At 38.1% G+C, this 25,638-nt stretch overlaps 1 protein-coding gene across 5 annotated transcripts in view; it reads right to left on the reverse strand.

Annotated features, from left to right (window-relative positions):
• Positions 1-4,033: 4,033 nt before the first annotated feature.
• CUL4A (cullin 4A) overlaps positions 4,034-25,638 on the reverse strand; it is a 43,169-nt gene continuing 21,564 nt past the window's right edge. For 4 of the 5 annotated variants that reach the window (XM_074909934.1, XM_074909943.1, XM_074909925.1 and 1 more), the window contains 11 exons: positions 24,230-24,348; positions 21,482-21,674; positions 19,967-20,071; positions 18,198-18,308; positions 17,773-17,858; positions 16,965-17,072; positions 15,647-15,760; positions 14,360-14,465; positions 6,931-7,103; positions 5,932-6,084; positions 4,034-5,647 (listed from right to left, as the gene is read on the reverse strand). In XM_074909934.1, coding sequence (XP_074766035.1) covers positions 5,552-5,647; positions 5,932-6,084; positions 6,931-7,103; positions 14,360-14,465; positions 15,647-15,760; positions 16,965-17,072; positions 17,773-17,858; positions 18,198-18,308; positions 19,967-20,071; positions 21,482-21,674; positions 24,230-24,348 — 1,364 coding nt within the window. In that variant the 3' untranslated portion in view covers positions 4,034-5,551. Of the gene's footprint in view, positions 5,648-5,931; positions 6,085-6,930; positions 7,104-14,359; positions 14,466-15,646; positions 15,761-16,964; positions 17,073-17,757; positions 17,859-18,197; positions 18,309-19,966; positions 20,072-21,481; positions 21,675-24,229; positions 24,349-25,638 lie in introns of all 5 variants that reach the window. The other variant, XM_074909915.1, reaches the window with a different exon arrangement.

The raw sequence follows: 25,638 nt of genomic DNA on the forward strand, positions 1-25,638 counted from the left end.
TCACAAGCTGCTGTGCTTCAGCCTCAGGCTCCTCTTGCCACCAGCCCTAACCTGCTGGCTCGAGGCTTTTCAGATCCTGTTCTGCCATGGGCTGAAGACAGCCATGGCTTGGTCCTGAGGCACTGCTGCTCTGGCACAGGCCACCTGCCTAGCACTCACCTGTGGCACAGATGTTTGGCAACGGGCATTTCGAGGTTTGGGGTCTTTCTGCAAACTGCCATATGGCTTAGCCCTGTAACTCAGGACAAATGAGAGCTGTGAGGAACATCAGGGCCTGGGACAGCTTTACCAGCTCTAGGCTTTTAACTGTGGTTCCCAGTGGGGAATGCAGCACAGGTGCTCCTTTATTAAAGGAGAGGTGATAGTAGAGGGTGAAAAGTAGCTTTGGTAAGCAATTAACCCATCTAATTTATGTATTACCTCCAGAATGTTTCTTGCCACTGAGTTTAAAGGCAGCCTAAGGTGAGTACAATCATCTCTCACAGAACTAATTCAGTCCCAGCTGTGTAAAAGCACTGGAAGTTAACAGTCTATTATCTCTGAAGTGATGCATGTATGTATACCTGTGTATACATGTCATCCACATGTGTTCCAAGCCAGACTGCTAATGACTTGTGACTGCATGGGGAAGATTAACTGCACTTTCACATAGTTTCTTATGATGTCTGATGTTTTGATAAACAAGACTTTCAAGAAATCCCTTTTTTTTTCTGAGAAAACTGAAAAAATAGATTAAGTTAATCTATTAACGTTCTCAGATGTTAGCATAGTAACGGAAATAGGGAGCCTAGGCCATTTGTAATTCAATGCTCCTTCTTATCTAAGCTATTTAGGATATGTTTTCTTCATCTGAAACCTCAGAAGTACTTGTTTTGCTACTGAAATCCTATTTCTGGTGCAGTTGGAAAGCGTGCCAATAGCAGGGTGCTTTTGCTTTCTCAAAATGACTGCCATGTCATCCCTCTCCTCATTACAGCGTACGCCAGATTAATCAGCTCTGAGACAGAGTCATTTATGCTCCCAATCTGCCTTCATACATTTTTACTTAGAACCAATTTGAAATGCAATTTAGCTACTACCCGCTGCTAAAGTCCAGCTACTGTAAACTTGACCTTTCCTCGATGTTTGTCTCGGTTCACTTACACTTCCCATTTCCCCAAAACATCCTGGAGTTCATTCAAAGTAGCTTGGGGATCTGCCTGCCTTTTCCAACACTATTGACAGACATTTCTTTCTTAATACTGCATTTTTATCTGTGCATTTTTAGAGGCAGTAATGTTTGGTTTTCCCTGCAGCACTTCTAGCAATCTTTATTCTTGCTACGTATTGCCAAAAGCAGAAGTTAGTCAGCTTGCAAAAAGGGCATAAGGAACAGCTCTGGTCAAGTGTTTGAATGAGTCATCTGCAGAAGAGTTGAGGTTAATGGACGTGGGCCATAGGTTGTTCTCATTTTTTGATCAGTTTTTGAAACCTGCAGTGGGAGTCAAGGAAGGTCTGTGTAATAGTTGAAGTCTGTCAGAAAACAAAGTAGAGAGGGAAGCCCAACGTCAGGTTTAAACTTGCTGTGCAGTAGTCTGACCCTCTACTGGAAAACTGGTAAGCATCTATGAACTGAAAAATAACAGATACTTGGCTTACTACCATTTAATATCAGTGCATGAGTTGCATCAAGCAACAATACTGTGGCAAGAAATTGGTAAATAAAGAACATAAGGCTATTAGCAGAGAATGATGTTGATCTTACACGCTGTGGATCATTAGCTTACTAAGCCTTTTAGAGTGGTGTAGAGACTGCACTATAACCAACTTCCATGTCGTCAGTCGAAGCATCACCAGGATGTTTGTTACCCTCCTTTCCTAATGGAGTAAGTCTTACACAACCATACCATCAGACTCACTGCTCAATAACTCACTGGCCAACATCAATCAAACTTGATAGTGGGGTAAGACATAAACAAACACGGAGCTACAGCTTCTGTAAAAGCTGGTATATAGACAGCCTGGAGATCCAAATTAGTGCTGTCACCAAGGGAAATGTAGTCCATACCCAGCCCTTATGCATTTTGTTTGACAGAGGTGCTGGCCAACCAATGTGCACACCGTTCCAGATTAACCATGGTACAGCTCCTGGCCCTTCTTCAGAGCTGTGGATGCAGAACAGCTGCTTGTGGGGAAGAACATGGGAAATACTCAGATTAACTAGAGCTGTTACTACAATACAAAGTGTTCTGCAAAGTCGAGGCAGAATACTGTCATGAAAGACAGAGCACAGGTTGGGAATTTTGTCAGGAAAGAATTTCCACAAAACACGACTCCATTTTTCCTGTAGTCTTTTTATTATCTGACTGCACAGGGTTATTTTCTTTCTGAAGAGACTTGCTAGGAATAGATAACCAAGGTCATAGTACAGAGTCCACTCTCCCTAACACACCTGCCAAGATCATAAACCTACAAATAAGTCTATCTGCATAATAAATCAATGCACTCAGTTGCCTGAAAAGGGTGTAATTTTTTTTTCAAAGATGCATAGCACAAAACAGACAGAAAGAAGATGCAGCAGACCAAGAAGAGAGTTAAATGATAAACCCAGATTCAGATAAAGGAATCAGAGGAAGCTAAAATACAGAACTAAGAGAAGAGGACAGGAGCAGGCAGGAAGGAGGCTCTTGGCAGCTGGTAAGAAGAGCTGTAATTAGGAAGGATCTGCAAGTCAGTGGTCAGCCTGCATTCTCATACTTGCTTTCTCTCAGGAAATATTTAAATTGTGAAATTGTAAGCTTTCAGTCAGATTGGAGAGCCCTTGCCTGTATCCCAGATTCCTGCTGTATTTTTTGTCATTCCATAGAAGCTGCTACACAGTTTGTCCCAAGGATGCTGAATTGCCAAGATCCAGGTTTTCAAGACACCTTCTGAACACAGATGTGCTAAAGAGGAAATCTGTTACTTTGCTACAGCCTGATGTCTTCAACACTGGTGAACTTCCAGGAAATGTTTAGTAACCTCTGCCCTGTGGGCACAAACGCACTCGGGTGACGATGTGAGCCCAAAGAGCCAGCATCGAACCAACAGCTGGTTGAGACTGGATGCTCAGCCAAATTCAATCACCAGCTCTCAAAGAGTAATCAAATGCAGCTACTTTGCTATGAAGAAGTGACTACCCTGCTGACTAATAAACTACCTGCTTACCTGCTTGGTTGAGCACATACAAAATCCCAGGAAGAGAAGTTTGAGGAAGTCAAATTAAAAATGAGGACCTGAGAAAAAGAGAGTCATGATCACCTGGCCTGTCAATCTCTCCCATAACTGTTGAACCTCTGAAGCCACTTTCAGACTGATTTGGAAGACTAAAAGTCTTCAGAGATCATTAGATCCTCCATAGGTTTGGGGGGCAAGGGGACAGGTGGAGATCAGCAGCTGGACAAAGAAGAACAAAACCAATGCTCCCACAAGCAGAAAGGCAGAACTAAGCAGAAAAAAGCTTCAGTATGGCTGCTTGAGGTTATTTGGGGGGGATGATACAATAGGGGATCAAGGCCATACGTCACAAAGATGGGCTTCATTTTTTCCACTGCTCATGGAACTACTCATTTTTAATTGCTATACCAATTTGGCCAAAGAGTTCTAGTCTATAGCAATTAAGAAAAACTGCACATCTCAGCACTTCTAATCAATTAACATTGCTTTGTAAGGCAGAACCACTTCAACCATCTTCAGGGTAACACCACTGCTTTTAATCCATTGTTTAAAACCGTTGAACCAGGAAGCTGGGTTTCAGAAAGGGAAGGCAGCACACATTCACTGCTTGGGATCAGTTACTGCACACTGCTGCCAACTCTCTGTGCGGATAAAGCCTCTGGCCATTACATTCCTGTGAGGCACATAATCTTTTTTGTTTTAAGTCTAGTAAGATGGAGCTGATCAGCTTCCATATGCCTAGCAAATGAATTACAAGGTGAACGGTATAATGAACAGTGAAGAGCAAACTTCACAAACTGAAGTGCCACAACCTGACAAAGGCTAAGAAATTAACATCTAATATGCATCAAAGATTTTATTTGCATTAACTGAAGATTCAAATATTAAAATAAGTCTACATTAAATTACAATATTAAATATGCTTTAAATACAATAAACTAAACGTGTTTAGTTTCTAAACACAAAGGGAACAAAAATAATTCAGAAGAATGCAATACAATTAATGACACCAGATGACAGAATAAGGACTTCAGTATGTAAATCCACAAGATGTCAACTCTTAGCACTGTTTACTTTAAGAAGAGGTGGTGGCCTTTCAATGGATGTACAAACCCCATGTTACATAAACTTAGTAATGTATCTCTCAAGAAAATATTGCTCAGTTAAATTCTGATTTATGCCATGATCAAACCTCCTTTGGTAGCTCTTTTTCAGAATGAAACACACCAGTATGCAAATCCGGAAAATAAACAGAGTCTTGTAAGTATTGCCACAAAAGGTGTCTTCCTTATAGTTACAATTACCTTACAGATCTACAGTGTCTTTCATTCTTTAATTCAAATCAACTTACATATATACAATATGTAACAAAGTGCTCACAAAATCCCTAGTCTTTCAAGACAAAAAAGCTATGCTTTCACAATATTGAGACCATACAAGTCTTCTTAAAAAAAAAAGGTTTTGTTTTTTCAAGTGGAGCACACTGTACAGTAGGTTCCCTGTATGTTATTTTCAAGGCAAAACTAAATGTTACGGCAATTACATAAACAGTGATAAAACAACAGTTGCCCTAAAATGAGGTAGGGCCTCTTTGACTCAGATCTAATCTTTGCCACCCAAGCCAGCAGAAATAGTAATAAAATAATAATCCGTATTTCAGCTAAATAATCCAGCAACTCACTACACACATGAACACAGTTGTCCTCTTGGCACTTCAAGGATCTCACTTCAAAACCTGATTTATCCAAACCAGACTGAAGTTTATCATCGTTTGGAAGAAAATTTACTGAACACAAGTTCAGGGGTTTTCATGGTGCATAATTTCAAAAATTCAGTGTATTTCAACAACACTGCTTGTACATAAGTGTTCATCAATTAAGGGTTTTTAAAAGTTACCCAAGTTGTCGCTGTAGCTAAAGAATGCAGCATATAGGGTCTTTAGGGATGCAGTTAGAAACACATAAATGAAGAAACTAGACTTGCATCCATCACAAAAGTATTTCTCACACAGGTAATTTTACCCTTCCATCCAACTTCAATGACATTGTTAAACAAAACTGTAAAACTAAATTTTGAAGAACCCAAAAGAACAAAAGAATAACTAAAAGAAATAAAACCATGACATTTTAAATTAGTAAGGAGTCTTGACAAGGATGATCAATTAACATGTCATTTTGCTTCTTTTCCACAGCAGTGCATGCAGCTGGTTGAATAATATACATCAACCTGAAATCTGCTAAAAGGAAAGTCTGGAACAGCATAGGTATTTGGTGTCCTGAAGATATATGTAGATGATTTTGGTTTTTATTTTTTGGGTTTGTTTTTTATTTTTTTAAATAAAAGTATTTATTCTCCATTATGCAACATAGTGGTACTGATTAGGGTTGTCTTTGTCTCTCTCCATATAGTCTCTGTCAATGAGAGATTCAATCCTCTTTTTCAAGTCTCCAGGCTACAAGAAAAGATGAGATTAGTGTAACAGTTAGTAATATAAATGCAAATATATTTTGTTTTTAAAAATAGGACTGCTAACAGCTACATAAGAAAATACACCGCAGTAAATATACTACTGATACTCTAGTTTATTTCTGTTCACGTGCTCATTTTAATACCTTAATCTTTGGATTCGATTCAGACATATTTCACATTTCTTACTCTTACGGACAAGCTGAATTGAAGAATACATTGTGTATTTTTAGATAATCCTATGATGGTTTGAAAAACAAAATCAGTTACCTTCACAGGAAATTTCAGTTGATTATACAATTCAGAAACAAGGAGATTATGACCAAGAGTCTTTCTCATCTTCATTATTCGTACAATAGCAGCATCAATCTGGTATTGCCTGTCTTGAAATACTCTTTCAGTTGTGCTAACCTGTTCCTCGATCTGAAGAACAATACAATGCCACAAATCATAGGTTTATTACTATTTTTAAAATCAATTATATTTCTATAGTTAACCTTTATAATGAAATGAAACTCATGTATTCTTATTCATCGTTGAGACAAGTGCATGCATTACTACATGTTAAGAGCTAATTGATTCTTACGTGTACTGCTAAAGCAAGTCTAAGATAAAATTAAGGATAATGTAAAGAATAATGTACATCTCATTTAAAATCTATTTGATAAATTAAACTAAATACTAAAAATTCACTTCAGATTTTTGAGAACACATAAGAGTTTGACAGCCCAAACACAGTAGTCTTTTGTAACAAACTGATCAAATTGACTTGTGGATTTTAATATGCAAAGGCAAAAGGAAACAAGTCAATGTTAATTAAAACATGTCACCTTGTGTCAAGAATTGGGTTTTAAGTACAACAAAGACATCCACTGCAAAACCAGGGACAACCCTGACTTTAATAACTCTCTTAGCTTCTAAATAAAGAAGTGACATGGTGACATTTGATTCATTAATTCAATGTAGTACCAGCACTTCAGCAATACCATAGAAACTTCTAAGATGGACTGAAGCACCTACAAGATCCTATCAGTTTAATATATAGGCATTTAAATTTGCAAGCACAGGAAGGAACCCAAGTTGTTTCAATTTCAGTGAGTTTTAAAAACCTTTATTGCCTCTGTGAGTCATCCTGACTACTGAAAAAATCAACTGTTTCCTTTCTCCATATGCAAAAACTATGAGGAAATGCAGAGATTCTGTCTCTCCATGTGGGATGTGGATAAACAGTTAACATAAACTGAACGAATGCAAAAAATAAATACGTACCGTTTCTTTCATTTGGATTTGGTTGATCTTTATTCTAAACAATTTATGCTTGAAATCACCATTAAAGATGAATTTATCTCCATCTTCTATATCCTTGCCTTTTGGATTTTTTATCAATACTCGTGCTTTTCCACAAGCTAAAGACTGTAAGGTTCTTCTTAATTCACTGTCCTCTGTGAAGAAGTTCAAAGTATGGGAAGAGAGCAGAACAAAACATTAATATGAAGAGTTTTATGTGATTAATCTAGAAATACAATTGAAAACTTACTGGTTTTACTTTAATAACTTCTTCCAGCTAAGTTCCAATTAGGAACTTAGCCTTCAAGCTTAGTCTCACACCTTTCACAGGTGAGTACTGAGAGCATGCTCAGAATTGACAGGAAGACAGACTCAGGCTCACTTCAGTAAGCTTTCCATCCAAAAGTTTCAGAAAAGACTTCACATTAACATGAGCCTGGTTTTATTGCTTTAGTTTTGTTTGGTAGTAACAAGACATTAGAAGAAAACAAATCACTCCGTGACAAGAAGTTCAAGTCACCCATTTTAAGATTTCATCACTATGTTTAACACAGAAAATATATAATAAAATAAAAACCCATAAGTCTAAATTGGCAGGAAGATGTTTTGTGAGAAGGCAGACCCAACAGCTATTATAGTCACAAACTTCCCCCACAACAGGAAAGTAGCAGAAACAAGTGGGTGAGGAAAATTTTATCCAGCAAGATTTAAAGCTAAAAGCATTTGGACAAGTAGGTAAAATGAAGTCTAAAACACTCTACTAATTATGTTGCAAAGTCTTGTATCAAGATTTTGCATTAAAACAGCCTCTGCAGTCTCTAGAATACTTTTATTCACAATACAGAGTTAGCACCAAATATGTTGGATCTCCTGAAGAGTTTTAGTCTAAACGTTGAAAGAAAACTTTTGCAATCTAAGTGCTAAAGTGCAGTATAGCCAAGTAAAAGATTAACATTACTATTATTTCTAAAATACTTCAACCAGTGATGTTTTCCTTTTTTTAATCTTCCAGTTTTTCTGTGCTTACTAAAAAAAAAAATAAAAAAAAATCTTTAAACCACATTGACTAACCAGGCATTTAAGATGTTTTGCACTTTTTAGGTGTTTCACCTTCAGTAAGTGCAGAGTGTTGAGAGTCAAGTATAGTATCCTTACTACTTTTAATAGTAAGGATACTATTAAAAACACTCTGTATACTTTGAAGCTTTGCTTTTGCCTTGCATGCTAAGTCACAGGTTACAGTCTGCCAGCAGGAAGGAATCTGTGATTACCTATCAATCAGTGAAGTAAAAACTACAGCTCCTTGATAATGCAAAAGGCAAGTAAAAACATGGAGTGTATTTAGGCAACATGTCTCAAAGCAGCATGGTTACCAAAGAGAAGGTAACCATTCTTTCTCTGAGTGACAGTTGATGCATTTCCTAAATGTACTAACGTACCAGAGACAATCTCATCTCTTTAAAGACTGGTGAAAATTGATTGTAACAGTGACTGGAAAACACAAATTCCAACTATGGCCAGTTAATGCAGATGAAGACAGGGATATCCTGAAGGGGCAGAAATCCACGTGCTGTTTATTTTGGGTTTGGTTTGTGGGTTGAGGTTTTTTTTTGTAATGTGTTAATTGCCCGAGGTACTCTTCTACTTAGAATGAGGAGAATTCATATGAGTATGACTTTTTGACCTCCAAAAGTGTATGTGTTTTGTGTTAGATGGCAATGGAATAAGAGATAGACAACAGACAAAGTCTGAAATGCCAGTTGCCCAGTACTCAAGGGTTTTGGTATCCAGATACCCACTTAGTTTTGCAAATGTCTTGTACTTTAAAAACTAACTTGTCATACTGTAAACACAGCAATGTAGCTACTACCGAAGCTGCATAAATGAATGAGCATCTGGACAGTGGAACCACATAATATATCATATTCACCTCTGTAAAATATATATAGTAGATAATGAATGTATGAAAGACTTATTAAAGAACTGAAACTCTGGACATAGCTGTCCTATCCTGCCAAGAGCAAATTGCTAGGTTTTATGTGGTGAAAGCACTTGCATAAGCAACTGAAAGTTTTAAGTCATACCATACTGGCTGACCATTTCTTTATGTTAACATCAGTATAACTTGAGTGAAATAAACATAAATTTACCTGACTGCCTGTATCTTCTGCTGTAGTCAGGAAGGGAGTTGGGGAGACAGGACTGACAAACCTGAGGAAGCCCTGTGGAAGCACTGCTTAAAGCTGCTTCAACAGGAGAAGTAAGAGCACCAAAACTTGCCACAGATTTTTCTAACACTGGAAAAACCCAACTGCTTCACACCTCATTCCAGTACATTATATAGTCAGAGGTCCACAGGAACACATTAAATAAGCAGAATATAACTTATGATCACCTTTATGGTGTTCTCAAAAAATCAATGTACATGCAAGAAATTGGGGGCTAACTCAATTTGAGTTGATTTGATGTTTGAGAATTAGTGCTTTAAGGCCTGTCATTAATCTTAGGCAGCTAACTCGGTTCCATGGATTGGATCAAAATGTCTGCCTTGCCCAGCATGGGCTCTTTGACTTAGCTAGTAACAGATGGAGAAGCTAAAAGGTGCCTGAATTCTTGTGCTGTGAGAACTCATGAATTCACTATTCACTGTCTCTAAGCCATTCATAACTCCACATATTTCCTCCTTTTCACCTCCAAATTATCATGCCCAAGTTTAAGAGATGACCTCTCCATCCTCTGCATGGGAACTGTTTTATACCTTCCATATTTTTTCTCATCCTTCTTTGTCCTTATCTAATTCTACTATACACCTGTAAAGATGGGCTAAACTGAAATTTATTAAGTATCCAAACACAAGCACACACAAAGCACAATGATGCTTTCTGCTTTGTTCTCAGTAACTTCCCCAGAAGTTACCAGCACGCTGTTTGCCCTTCTGATCACCGATGAAGTTGATGTTTTCAGGGGACACAATGACAGCACAATTTCTTTCCTGAGCAGTCATGCCTCACAATGCCAATCTCTAACAGGTAACTAAGTTTTTTCGCTCCCCTCAGCCCAGATATAGTGATATTCCTCAACACTGGACGCCATTTGATCTCCTATTGGTTCAACAGTGTAAGATCATTTTGTAACATTTTTAGACATTTCAGATTTGACCTTCTCAACAAATTGGCATCAAATTCTGTCACACCAATATTAATCTCCTTCAGATCATTAATGGCCATGTTGAATAATACCTGGGGATCCTAAATAAGAGCGATCTTTCACTATGAAAGCTGCTCATTCATTTCTACATGTTTTCTGTCTTTTAATCAATTATTCACCCCTAAGAGGAACTTCCCTCTCAAGTCATGAAAATTTAGTCTCTTTTAGAGATTGTGAGGAACTCTTATCAAGAACTTTTAAAAAGCCAAGTGCACAATATTCACATTCCACAGAATCACAGAATCATCAAGGCTGGAAAAGACCTCGAAGATCACCTAGTCCAACCATTAACCTAACATTGGCAATTCCCAACTACACCATATCCCTCAGCGCTATGTCAACCTGACTCTTAAACACCTCTAGGGATGGGGACTCCACCACCTCCCTGGGCAGCCCATTCCAACGCCTCACAACCCGTTCTGTAAAGAAATGCTTCCTATTATCTAGTCTAAACCTGCCCTGGTGCAAATTGAGGCCATTACCTCTTGTCCTATCGCTTGTTACTTGGTTAAAGAGGCTCATCCCCAGCTCTCTGCAACCTCCTTTCAGGGAGCTGTAGAGGGCGATGAGGTCTCCCCTCAGCCTCCTCTTCTCCAGACTAAACACCCCCAGTTCCCTCAGCCGCTCCTCGTACGACCTGTGCTCCAGACCCTGCACCAGACCCTGCACCAGCTTCGTTGCCCTTCTCTGGACACGCTCGAGTCATTCAATGTCCTTTTTGTAGTGAGGGGCCCAAAACTGAACACAGGAATCGAGGGGCGGCCTCACCAGTGCCGAGTACAGGGGTCAGATCCCTTCCCTGTCCCTGCTGGCCACGCTATTGCTGACACAAGCCAGGATGCCATTGGCCTTCTTGGGCACCTGGGCACACTGCTGGCTCCTGTTCAGCCGGCTGTCAATCAGCACCCCCAGGTCCCTCTCTGACTGGCAGCTCTCCAGCCACTCCTCCCCAAGCCTGTAGCGCTGCTGGGGATTGTGGCCATTTACATATGCTGCATATGTTGTGGTTGTCTGCATATACTTGCTGAGTCTCTCCAAGAATTTGAAAGGAAAATCATGCATCACATAAATCATGCGGGCTCTTCCCTAATATACACCTATCCATGGGCCTACCAATTCTGTTCTTCCCAGTGCAGACCTGCCACCCCACAGTAGTCCGCAAAATCACCACATGAACGTAAAAAGTAGATAAAAAAATTTAGCATTGGTCTTGTCAAGCCTGCACCCAAGGCTCACTTAAATTACAACCTAGATAGATTCCTGTAAAGCTTTGGGGTGAATACTATTGAATTGGCAGTGTTCTAATTTACTGTCTGATTTACTCATCTGTTCTAAACCCTTTACTGACACTTCAACTTGCAGTATTTTATTCTGCCCTGTGGCAGGTACATAGCCCTCTGAACTCTTCTGCAGTAATCACCAATATGCAAAGACTGGGCAACACCTCATAACAGGTCTCAACATAAACACATGTTAATTAAAAACTGCAGAGGGCTTCCACCGCCTCCCAAAAAGAGCTGGAGCATGTGAACACCGAAGTAAAGGAAGTGCTTAGGGCCAATTCTTCAGAGTTAGGAGGTTCAGAATTCCTTCCAGTTTTTAGTTTAGAACTGAAGAATGGGCACCCTGTGTCAGAAGGTCCATCTAGCCCAGCACACTGACTCCAGCAGTGGCCACAAGCAGGTGCATAGGGCAGCATATAAAAGCAAAGCTAACACAGCTCCACACTTCCCTGCTCTTCTTCACTCTCCTCATCCTACTGCTCTCTATGTCTCCAATCACTTAGGGCTCAGGGACTTCCTAAGCCAGAGGTGGTTTCTATATGTTAAGAAACCTTCATGCTTTGCTCTTCCCTGAACCTGTCCCCTTGAACTCTATACACTTCCAGCTTTTACAACATGCTGTTCAGTTTTCACCATCATGTACTAATTTCAGGGTTTTTTTCCCTCTAGATCTTTTTGAGTAAGAAAACAAATCCTTGTTCACAGATTTCTATTTACCTTTTGGTCTATTTAGTTTAGTCCTAGCACATATAACTTCTCAAGAAGCCATGTCTTCCACCTTTATTCTCATTCTCTGAACATTTCTCAGATCCCCTGTGTTATTTTTAGATGGTGGAGGGAGAAGTCTGACAAACCCTACAGACTTTCTAAAATATTAGTATGTGCCAGCAACTTCAGTCACTTTGAATTTAGGTGGAGACCCCCTCCTTGTAGAGATCCCCCCTGTTTCAAAGACTTTCCTACTTCCTAATAAATCTGGACCCTCTTCCAGATGACATTTTTTCAAGCATATACTGCAATTCCACTTATCATGTGCAGGGCTAGACAGACGTTTAGAACATTTAGAAACAGTTTCTATGGAAGCCTTAATGGCCAGGTTTTGCCCTCCAGGATTTCCACCACATACTGTTACTTGTACCCATGAGCCAGGACATCTGGTTCATCCAGGGTGGTCTCTGAAGATCTGGCTGTCAGCACCTCTGCCCTTAGTGGTCAAATCACCAAGCAGCTGCATCAAAAATTCAGCTACGTTTTCTAATAACTGAACTGTTCTTCTTTTCCAACCAGCCAGGATACCAGCCTTCGGTAGGGTACTGCTGAGCAAAAGGATCATCCAAGTAGCAGGAGGCAGGAAGGACACAGTGTGGGACCTATTTCTGACGTAACTTCCAGCCAGAAGAATTTTCTCTTCTTTAGAAGTACGGAGACTGCTAGGTGGGAATGGGACCTCTCTAAAGCAGCTCTGAATGCCTTGTGTAGGTAGAGCTTGGGAAGACAGAGATTTTACATCATCCATCCTGGCTCCATGAGAACCCTGTGGACCATGAACTGTCCTCATTACCTGCATTCCTAAACTACTTCCCCACAGGAGATAGAAACAGACACGGCACTCAGCGCAATGACATAACATAATACAGGTAGCTCCCAACTACCAATTCTAGCCAGTTGCCTTAAAAATAGTCTATTGAAATGCTTTCTATTGTGCTATAATGGACTGGATTTCCATGCAGCAGATTTTATCTGTTGCTGTCAGGCAGCCAGAACGCAAGCTCCGAGGCACATCAATACAAGATGAGAAAGGAGGACCTGGATCAGGCCTGTGTGAACTTATGTTTGTTCTGTAACCATTGTACTCTGACCTAATGAGCCTCTCTGGACTATCCCAATGCTTATCATTCACACTGGCATGAGTTCTCTTCAGCTCCCTTAACATTAATGGAGTGGATGACTAAGCAACTTGAAGCACTGACACTGAGAAGCTGGAGTTCTGACTGAAGAACTGACTTCTGCAACTCATCATTCTGAACCACAAGGATTCTTGATATCCCCATTTTACAGTTATTCAGTAAATATATTTACAATATTTTAGTACTTGTATGGGTTCAATTACTCTTTCAGCAGTTGCTGTATTGGGTTGATTTTAAGATTCAGCATATGAAGGGCTACTGGGTATGACCTGCTGGTTGATGCAGAAGTTCCAGAGAGTAAAGAGATGACAGCATTATCATTTTTAATGCCAATGGCTGTAACTATTTAAAGGATGGGGGGAAAAAAAAAATCACCCAAGAACGTAAGAACACAGAATGCAAATAATGCAGACGGTTAAAAAGAAAACTGAACTCTTCCTCGGTTTTCTTTGTCCTTTCTGCCTTCAGGTTACAAGTGCAGAGACAGACAGATACAAAGTATACACCCTACAGAACCCTGCTCTTAACAAATCAGACCTATTGTAAATGGGGCACTCCAACAACAGCAATAGAAAAGAGGAGGAAAGCTCTCAGAACAGTTCAACTGAAAGTACTCTCTTGAATCACCCCAAAATGACAGCATTCTACAACAGATCATTTTCAAGATACAGCATTTGAAACCGTAACAGAACAAAAAAATAATCTGTACACACAACAATCTTTATCACCACTTGAATTTTAAGAATTGCAATAATGCAATTTGTAAAATCTAATAGGTTGTTAGTAGTTCCATACACTACACAGCTATTAGTTTTGTGAAGCATCTATTTTATCTACACTAGGAAGTACCAGTAGTGTGTTTTTGTCATCTCTTTTGGTGTCTACATACTATTGGCTCATAAAGTTTGTCCTAATGATCATGGAAAATTTCTTAAAATTAGGCCTTTACATACCAAATCATAATTGGCAATCACTCGATAAATAAATTTAAGAATAAAAGAGTATTCTTCCTACCTACACCAGTAGCCATTTTAATTTCTTCAAAACTGAATTCATCTCCTTCATTAAACATAAGCAACACTAATGTCTGAAAGAGTGATACTTGAAATTCTTTCTTTCCCTAAAAAAGAAACATCAAGTAATTAAAAGTATTATTGAGAGCATTTTCTATTGTATTCCCCCCATCTGACAAGTTACAGAAGCTATACATTCTTTTTTCTATTTCTAGAAAAGGAGATGTGCATTTTAGAATGCCTAGCACACAGAAGAATCTGCCTGAATGCAGCATCAAGGAAACTGGATATTTTTAAAACATCTTTTTTTGCTTCTCTAACAGTAGCAATACAGCACACAGCAGAAGCTCATTAGAATGGCCTTGTATGTACTTGATATAATTTACTTAATTTTAATTACAATATATGAAATCCTGGCTTTGCTGCCATCAACAGCAAATCTCTTTATGCTTCACTCAAGTTTCATTTTATAGAGATAAGCAAACTAATAAAAAAAAATCTTGGCATTGGATCAAATATGAAAGAAACAAAAGATAATTTTGGTTTACTATGATACAGAGTGACAGTATTATCAGTAGCATAACATTTGTACAAACAGGCAAGGGAAAGGAAATAAATAACTCAAAACTCTTCAGACGGCTGTAAAGGCTTCTGTCAATCAACAACTACAAACCTATCCATCTTACTGTTATGTAATGCCTAAACCTCTAAGTTTCATATTCACAATGAGTTAGTAAGAGAATTCAAATTTTTTTGTCTTTGCTCTGGCTCAATTTAGCTGCATTATTAGCAAGGCAAGATATTCCATGAGTCAAAACAAAACCACATTAAGAAACAATATGGTTATTTAAGACTTAAATAATTCAACAAGCATTAAAATTTTAATCACAGTCATTACATGACTAACACCCTTCAGTCTCTCCTTGTATCAGTGAAGCAGACTAAAACCGTCACCAGTATTTCTGTGATCAAAACAATTCCTTATTAAAAATAAAAAGATGCTGCACTGTTTTTCTTTCATTAATTTCCTGCTTCATTACAACTTTCTTTATTCAAATGAGCAACAATTCCTATCAAATGAACAGAAATGTTACCAAAAGGTATCATATTGTTGTGTTCCGTTAGCCAGGTAGTATTTCAGTTTAAATTATAAAAAGCCTACTTTCCATACAAAATAACAGCATTGTGATTGTTCCTCCACAAAAATGTTACTACCTTTGTAAAAAATACAATACATGACTAGATTCCAAATAATTGACTGAAATTTTATCCCAACAAGCAAACTTACTTCCTTAAATTCTGCCTTTAGCACAGCATGCCCCAAAGTGGTCTGCCACTGAAGCTTTCGACCACTGTGTTTTCCCAGGTAAAAGGTTTTAAATACCTCTTGAAGCTTTATCATCTGTAGAGCAAAGAGAGAAAAATGTTTACTAGCATTGTACCAATGCAATAATTCCAGATGATTTCACACATGTAATTTCTTTATTCTCCTCAACGATGTTTCATAATAAATGCTTTTGTGTGAAAAACGAAATTCAAAGAGCAAAATTCTACTCTCAAGTATACTGGTACTATTATTCACAAAAGAAAGTCTCGATTCAAAAATAATTTTTATTTCCCTTTTTTTTCCCTTGCTTGTTTTAAATAAAAGTAAAATAAATGCCCTGTAAGGAGTTTTAAATCTCAAAAATAAATACTAGTTTTGTCCTGGACTTTGAATCTGACCAAGAAGTCACAGGACAAAAGCATACTTCTCACACCTATACACTGACTATTACCACCTGCTCGCAGGTTCTTCCTTTAGTTTGTCTTACGCAGATTCAAGTCTGATTCCAGTATTTTATAACCTCTTACTTCCAAGTAAGGGGTTTTTATTCCTCCATTTTCATGATGTGTTTCTTGCTCAGGCTGGATCCCTCCAAAGTCTACTACAGAGGAAAAGACGCCACAGGAGCCAGAGCACAAAAGCTTCCACATCTTCTGAACTGAACAGGAACCCTGCTACCACTTTTAGCCTCTGAAGTGCTTCCCATGTTTCAGATCAAGCAAGATATTGCAGGAAAGAAGACTCCAAATATGTATTTCAACTTAAATTGCTACTGATGTGAGCTTTGCAAAAATCTCTCAACTTGGAAGCAATGTTTTTTCAGGCAAATTCCATTTAAATGCAGAGTTTGTGCGTTTTGTGTGACACATTGAAGGGAACAGAGGAAGGATCTTACAGAAAAAAAAGAACAAGCAACAACATAACTATTGGCTAGATCAAAATACCTAACCAATGTAGTTAAAGATTGACTAAATTAAGGTGACCTGTCCAGTTTTAAACTTCTAAGTGCTTGACTGCCATGTTAAGTAAGACACTGATTTTATTTTAATAAGAATTTTATATTACTATTATTAAAAAGGTAAAACCAACAATTGTCCAGAAAAAAAGTGGATTTTATCCACTACATTTTATTTTTTGCAATTTTGAAATCTTCAAAGTGAGATAAACCCCTTTAATATCTAGCAGAAAAGCCTTAAATGAAGGGCATTAATTCACCCTATGATAGTGATTGTGATTCCACTCTTTAAAGTGCATTTAGAAGAATAATTCAAACACTAACCTCTGAATTTAAGTGAACATCCATAGGTGTATAAGTTGGCCAATATCCCATAGTTAATATATTTACTGTCAGGTCTATATTTCCTGGGTCACTCTGGTTCTGCATATACTAAAATACAAGAAACAAAAATAATTCAAGTATACTGTCTGCATGCTAAATATATATATATATATACACACACACACACTAAAAATAGAAATTTAAATTCATATAACAATGAAAAATGTCTACAGGCCACATCCTTGGTTAGGCATGTTCTACCAGGATTTTGAGTGACTATTTAATGTCCCCTCCCCGATTTCATAACACAGGAAGTAGTTAGAAGTAAAAAGAAAATAACATGCCTTGAAGTATCCTAGACCACTGTCTCTACAGGGTATTAAGGTCAAAGGAACTTCAGTCACTTGCAAATAAAGCAAAGCCAGGGCAAGAACTGTAAGATCAAAAGGATCCCCTGGGATTTCCACATCTGTTAGACAAAACATTTTCACATAATTCAAGCATAGCATCAGTCAAGCTAGACTGCAGAGTCTGGGACAGAAAAGTCACTAGAGTATTTTATTACAGGAGCAGGTGTCCTGGGTCAGATCTCTACCTCCATACCCTGTCTTCAATGAGGTCCCAAAAAAGGTATGCAGGGACAAGTGCAACAACAGGGTGAGCATACATAGATATATAGAACTATAAGCAGACTCTGTTACTGTGACCAGGACCCACTCAAAAGCCATTTTGCTTAATTTTAGCTTAATTCAAGGTATAACACCATCGCTATTGCAAAATTTAGTACACAAACAGAAGCTAAATGTACCTGCTTAAACTGAACCATGACATCTTTTGACAGTTCCATGTCCTTGAACATGCCCTCCAGTTTGCTGGTAAAAGCAGCACCACATTCTGTCACATGAATTAAAGCAAAGATGCCACAATTACAAAGAAGCAGAGAACAAGCAATAAAGGTTTAACCTGAGACAGATGAGCCAGATTTTCCAGGTTAGAGAGCACCCAGAAATAGGTACATATTTTAAGGATTTCGCTCCTCTGTAGGTACATTAAATGAACCAGTCACATATTTAAGAGGTCAGCTGAGAAGTTCTCGCTGAGCACAGTGAAAGCTGTGATATGCTCAGCTATTACTTAAAATTCAGCTTGTCACTTCTTAAAGCATGAGAAAATAAGTGTTCCAATTTACATGCCGAAAAGTTATAAAAATGTAACACATCTGAAAACGCCTACCATGTTTAAGTTTTGACAACATGGACTTCTCAGCATCTACTGATGCACTTTTTCCAACCAGCAATCTTTTGGCCAAGTCTTTCTTATAAAACGCCTCAAACACATCTTTACCTGTATGGAAATTCAAACAAAAATAAAATACAACTGAAATCATACATTCTGTTTGCATCATTGCACTTCAGGTTTGTGACACAAGCCTTCCTCATGACATATTGATCAGCAGAATATTCACGACATAACAGTGAAGAAAAACATGTAGACAATTAAAATATAATAAGAACAAGTAATTTTCTTAACATATTTTGCAAAATTTTTACTTCTGTCTTCTTTTTTTTTTCCCTTCGGAACATGGTCTGATTTATTAAAATTTTTAAAAGTTCCTATGTATTAAAGAAATATCTTTTAAAAGCCTAAGGTGAAGAAAAATTAACAGAAGTCTTCTCACTTGGTTTGCCAAGAGTCTTTTGAAATAAAGAAGTCATACAGGCACCCACAAACTTTCACACCTTAAACCAGAACTTCTGCGAATCTTTTCTATTGATAGTGCAAAGATATCAGCAAGTTGTTTCACTTTTAACAGGAAGAAATTCACTGTAACTCAAGGCACTGTTTTTGCACTGCCTACAGCAGCCCCTCTGAATTCCTTTCAAACACCTTCCAATGTAGCAATTCCTCTGACACTCTTCTCCCTTCTCCATCCTGCCCTCTGGTGAAGTGCTCTTTCATGAAGCAACATCAAGATACCATCAAAAAGTACAGTGCCCAGAAACGAACCACTAATAATCATCTGCTCTTAAAAGGACTCTTATGCACTAGATAGCTCAAGATAATTTTGCACTTTTAGTTTAATACTACAAAAAATATTAAAAGAGTTTCAAAGTTTCAGATTAACAGAAATAAATCTCTTAGGCTGATAAATTGGCAGCAATACTGTTTTCATTCACCATCTCCATCCAATACTGTTTGCATTTGACAAAAATCACGATGGAAATTACATTACTTTATGACTGATTTCTTGTCTGCTTTCCCATTATATTGTACTTGGTTTGGATTTTATGAGGAAAGAACCCCACAGATCTCAGAACGTACTAATACAGAATTGGGTAGTTGCTGCTTATTCCATCCCAGCCCAGGATACACATCCCACTTCCCTCAAAAGTGACCTATTGGACTCAACAACATATGTTTTTTTCTGATATCCAACCTAGAAAAAAAAAAAAAATTCCTAACACTTTCAAGGGTTTTACTGGGATAGGGACATCCATAAGGGAAATGCATTTCAAAGGCAGTAAAACACAGCAATAACATTTTCTCCCATCATTATGAGCCCTCATCTGTGTTCATTTGCAGCCATGATGAGAAAAGGCAAGTCATTAGTTGCTGGGTTTTCACACAGTTTGCACCTGTGACATACTGAGGTGGGCAGGGAAGAGAAAATCTGTATGAACCTTTCTGTTTTCTGTCATTAGAAGAGAGGCTGTAGTTACAGGTATGGTTAATTTATGTGAAAAGACTTCCACCGACAGCTCTAACTCTTAGGTCTCCACTCACAGACTGTAAAAGGTCTGTAACTTGCCAATCTCTATAGCATAAGTTTGTCCTCTCTGGAGTATTTACTGTGACCCTTTAGGTGTAAGGCAACTTGAATTTAAGACCAAGTTGAGCAGAAACTCATACTAAAAAGATCTCTTACATTCAGAGGAATGCAGTCCTGCTAGTAGCAAAGAAAACAGTTTTAATCGCATCAATGGTGAACTGTTATTTCTTACCATGAATGAATCTAAATATGATCATGATTTTGTCAAGGATTCTTTCAAGCTCTTCGTCTGTTGCTTCTTTATTACCAGCTCTTAACTTGGAATCCACATATTTTGCTACAAATAAATAAAACAGTTTAAGAGCTTTAAAAAAACCCCAAAATCTAAAATAACAAACTTAAGTGTCTCCCACTTGAAATATTACTATATGTTAAAATATAGCCTAAGTGTTAAATTTTCTGTTTTCCCTTTTCCCACCCCTATGTTCAATGGAATGATAGAGCCCCACTGTGTTACTGCCGTGAAGGAAAAATATCACAAAAAAGGAACCATCCAAAAAAACCCCAAAACACTACAATCATTAAAATTAATGCATTAGAAATTCCCACATTTTGTGTTATAGTTATAGCAAGCACAGTACTCATTGAAGAACAATGTTTTGGAAGTGTACAATACATATGAATGTATTTTATGAGAAACAGAAACAAACAACACAAAAAGGACTATATTTTTGTAGACTGTGACCATGTCCCTCATGCTCCTTGGTAAGAGCATACCAAAATTTACACAGAAGCAATGCTTTCAAGTTAGTAGCTGCAGAATGCCAGAAATAAGGTTAAGCCATGAGTTTAGCTAACTATTTACTAAGCCACATTAGCATCCTTATACAATCTTCTGTGTAAGAAGGAAACCCTTCCAGGAGCTGAAGCACCACAATCCACAAATGACAGCAGCCCATATCATGGCTTTAACCTGTATCACTAAGTTGTGCAATCTGTCCTACACAAAGGTGGTTTTAGAAGGAAGCCACAAAATAAGTTGAATAAAGGCAAAAGAACGTACAGAGAAAAAGCGAACAACCAAGGAGTGTGATCCTCTCCTGGTGTAAAATGGTGCAGCTCCAGTTTTGCTGCAGGCAAATCCGTCAGAACAGCTTTTGCCAGATCAGGGATAAACCCAATTTTTAAGATGTCTTTATTATTCTTCCCCTTAATGTACACTAGTCCCTCCTTCAAGGTAATAAAACTTTTTTTTTTTTCCTCTATTCAAACTCCTTGTATCTGAAGGCTTTAAAACTATTTTCCCAACTTCAGCCTTCAAGGCAGATGGGCTGTACTTAGTCCTTTCTGAGATCTGTAACAGCCGAAGAACTCCTCTACTACCATGATTAAAAACAGTTCCCTTTTTTTTGCCACAGCTGCTCTTCCCTCTAACCATTTACTCCACTTGTAGCATCAGCATTACACTCTGAGCAGTTGCTAGCACCAGGCACCGTGCAGGAAGCAGAGCGCAGGGACAGCAGAAGTTGGCATGCTCTGTCAGGACACCACGCACACACCTAAGAGCACACCCAAGCTTTTCGAACCCGCAACACTCCCAGGTGAACTTTTGCCTTGCATCCAAAAAACGCGTCTCCTAAAGCAGAATGCATACTGCATCACTATTGCACTAGCACACTCAGCAGCATTATCTTATCATGCTTTCTATAGATTTTTTGAAATATTTTACAGAAAAATATTTGTGTACCTATCAATTCTGCAGGCTTATTTGGTCTCTTGTTGATAAATGTTTCAAAGGACTCCTTCATCAAGTTTATAAATTTTTCATTTTTCTGAAAGCACACTTCTATGATATGGTCCACTTTATCCTTAAAATCTAGTAGCTCTTGCACCATATCCTTGTCTTTTTCAGGATTAACCACTATTGTTGTCCCAAAGTTCTGTAAAACAAACACTTTTGATAATAAAATACTTTAGAGTGCTACCTATCTCCCCCAACAAACACATTTACCCTTAAAAAATTTATGATTAGAAATAATTTTTTTTACAGAGCTACTTATATGACTTCGAGTTTTCAAAAAATGAGATGCAATGAGATTTAAAATAAAAACCCAGACACACATTAATGGATTTCAAACATTATTGTTTGATTTAAAGATTATATACATTCAAGACAAAAGCTAAAAAAACCCACAGTAGACATGACTGTATGATGTGCAAGTTTACAGTTAGGTACAGAACTACATGATTCACATAAAAGAAATTGTATGGAAACTGCCTCAGTAATGTTAACTGTAATGGGAAACTTTGCACTATTTTTCTTAAATCCAATAGAAAGCTCTATTGATGGAACAGGTGGTGAAAATTCAACCATTGCTCATCACTCCAAGATTTCTCTTTCAGCAAGGGCTTAAAAGCAAAAGAAACCTAGCTGACTTGCAATAAAATAAAATTTTCCCATTTGCAAGAAGCAGCTATAGCCTTGACCTTCTTTTCTTATTCCTACATTTATTATCTTAAAGTTAGAGGTACAATACCATTTGTGTAGTGAACCAAAATATCCTGTAAGGGAGAATTTTAACCTATCAGACAATTTACAATTACTTAGTAACACCAATCAGCACCCTAGACAGAATGATCAGTTTTCCAAGATGGGAAAGAGAAACATCTGCAGAGTAGCAGCCAAACAGTATTCAGTCGGTGTATTTTCATCAGCTTAAGTATGTTAGCCCCAACAGTCAAAGAGAGATGGGGAAATCCCTCCCAAACCTCAGAATTTCCACTTCAGTATCTAATTATCCACTGTCATCTTTCATTGAGATCTTTCTCAAGTAACATATCACAGTGAAGACAAACACAAGACTGCTCAAGTTCCTTAGATTCAGTATGTGTATCACAGAATGGTTTGGGTTGGAAGGATCTCTGAAGATCATCTAGTCCATCATATCTTATACTTAGCACAATTTCCCCTTCATCAACACAGCATTTGGATTATCTCACAGCCTCTGTCAAGTACGTTCATAAATTGCAGGGCATTTCCCCCATTCTGCAAATGGCAAACCAAGACACAGAAAGCAAAGTGACACCTCTGAAATCATAAAAAGGTGACTACAGTAGAGCACAGACCATCCCCCCAGTAATTTGGCACACTCTCTGTGCTCCTTCTTACACTGGCTCACAAGATGAAAGTTCCTGAAGTTTCAGTTTAATGCATTCTGTCATACAAAATGTTTGAAAGGAGAGCATTTACTGACAGTATAGAAAATGGTTTCTAGCTTTTTGAGTCTGTAAAAAAATTTCCTAGAAACAAAGCCATACAAGGTCTCAGTCTGTGAGACATGATAAGCCAACGTAATAGCCTTGCTGCTGTGAAAGGAGAGGTTCTGGTCCTCCTTCCCTTACTTTCCTACCTGTCCTGAACGCCTGCTTCTTTTCTCGGGCCAGCACAAAGACTTTTCTGTGAGCCTCTTTAGCTTACTGAACCTGGCATAAAACTGGCCTTGCCCAGGTACTGTGTTAAAACAGATCACAAAAGAGGCTATGGAGAGGCAAGCAGCACAAGGATTAAGTCAGGAATGGGATCTGGGAACAACATCTTCTCAGCCACAAGTTGTTCAACTGGCCCAGCTGCCTATGGATCCACAGGCTGCATATGGGGACACCCTGCAGAGCAAACTCCACCTCAGTTCTGGGGGACAGAGGGGTGACTATGTCCCACACCCACAGGCTGCACACTGGTGGACCACGCCAAACTCCAGACATACACGTGCAGGAAAGGCACCACTGAAATGATGTACACTTAGTCCTGAAGGCTGAGGAACACATGGGCGATTCAGGGGAGAACCACCACATCGGGAATTATCAACTCCAGAGAGAAGTATCTTCTGTGAGGCTTTCCTGCTTTCATCTTGCAAGAGCACTAGAGTGCAAACTTCCTGGGGCAGCATACTATATGCATATTGTGCCTAACAAAACAAACCTGAAGCATTTAAATACGACTTTGATGATGGACTATTTTCAAGAGGAGTATTCCCTTGCAAATAGCTTCAACATTCAACAGCATTGCTATACGTTGGTCACATGTAGCACTGCTAACCTGCTGCAGGATAGCTACATGCTCATGGTTCACTGATTTCCCAGATATACACTGAACTGTTTACATTTGTAGCAAAACACAACACATAGTACAGTCCAGCATACTCCAAACACATGTGCATATGGCTCTATTTAAAGGCAAAGCAAACCAAAATAACTTCTTGTATAAGGTTCATACCTATAAGGAAAGCAATTTCCAAGCAGAAATTTAAAACCCAAAACTTAGGTGTTGCTGTTTCTCATCATGTAACTGTTACTGGGGGGGAAGCATTAACATCCCTCCCCATATTTGCTTAAAACAGAATTTTGATACATACACCTACATATTATTCTTGGGTTTGATGAAGAAATACATGATAACTGCATAAATTTTGACATTAGTAAGAGATCTTTGAAATACCTTGATGTATTCACTCCAATGCTGCAAAAGGATCTGCTGCCCACCTTTTACCCGGCTGAACAGCTGGTATGTCTGGGTCAAATCTGATATTCTATTTTCATCAAGCAGGTTGTCAAGACCTGAAAAAAATGAATTAGAAGAGAGAGCAAATTTGAATATGGGTGCATAAATACAGTTAGAAATGTATTAGAAAAATCTCTATGAAATACATCAAAAGACAAGACCCTCCAGTGTGCTTAAGAAGTATGAACTGTTTAAGACTAAATTTCTGAAAGCAAGTGATATGTTCATAGTTAACATGTTCCCTTGTTTAAAGTGGCTGAAATGATTTATGGTATAATATAAAAACTATTTCAACTGAAGTACTTTCCCAATAAGGTGTTGACCCTAAGCCTTTTGCAGAATGTTTACGAACAGTACTTGATTTGAAGGGTACACTTTTATCAAGAACCTCTTCAGAATATCAGAAAACAGTAAGCCAAGTAAACTGTCCCAATTTTAAAGTAAATATAAATACTTTGCAAGATTTCTTCTGTGGAGAGTGGTGAGCCCATGTTTTTAGATTAAGTATGAACTACAAATTGTCTGCGCTCAGACTTATGGAATAACACAAGACTAAAAATTCCTTCCAAGTAACTTTTGCCTTTATTGATTCAGCCTACATGAGACTAAGCTTTGGACTAACAAATGGAGAAGTGAAGCTCAAAGCAAAATGTGACGCATATAACAACAAGTATGTACACATTTTTACATTTGATATATGAAAGATTTATGGCATTTTTTTAAATCCAGAAATCTTGATTTTATACAGGTTGACAATTCACATAATCAGTGTAGTTGACACCATACAACTATCCTACTTCACACCATACACTTCATTAATTCCAATTTTTAAATGGTATTAGATTACAAAGGGTTTGCAATTACTGCTGAATTATCCCATTTTCTACTATATTCTTCATCTTAAAAATACTTTCACTGTATATTATAACTTACATGTTCAGAAAGGCAACCAATATTTAAAAATGATGTCAGGTAAATTTTTGCCTGATGTTTTGAGATTTCCTAAACTTTTGAGATATCAGAATGGACATACTTTAAATGTAAGACAACAGATTACAAAGTCCCGAGTACATGCGATTGATGTTCTTTTGGCATCGAACAGAAAATTAAGAAATGCCCATTCCATCACATTCAAGCATCACCTCCTATTCATTTAAAGAACTGATACACCAGCTGCTTTATTATAACCTAGACGATAAAGTTGAACCTTTCTTCTTCCTCTGGCACATGAGCTGTGTGACTGAAAAAAATATTTTGTCACGTACTTGACAAATGAAAAAAAGACATACAGGAAAGTCCTCTGACACAACGCTTCACACAACTTCCAGAAAGTACTGCCACAGCCT

Source organism: Athene noctua, chromosome 1, assembly GCF_965140245.1.
Source record: "Athene noctua chromosome 1, bAthNoc1.hap1.1, whole genome shotgun sequence".
NCBI lineage: Eukaryota > Metazoa > Chordata > Aves > Strigiformes > Strigidae > Athene > Athene noctua.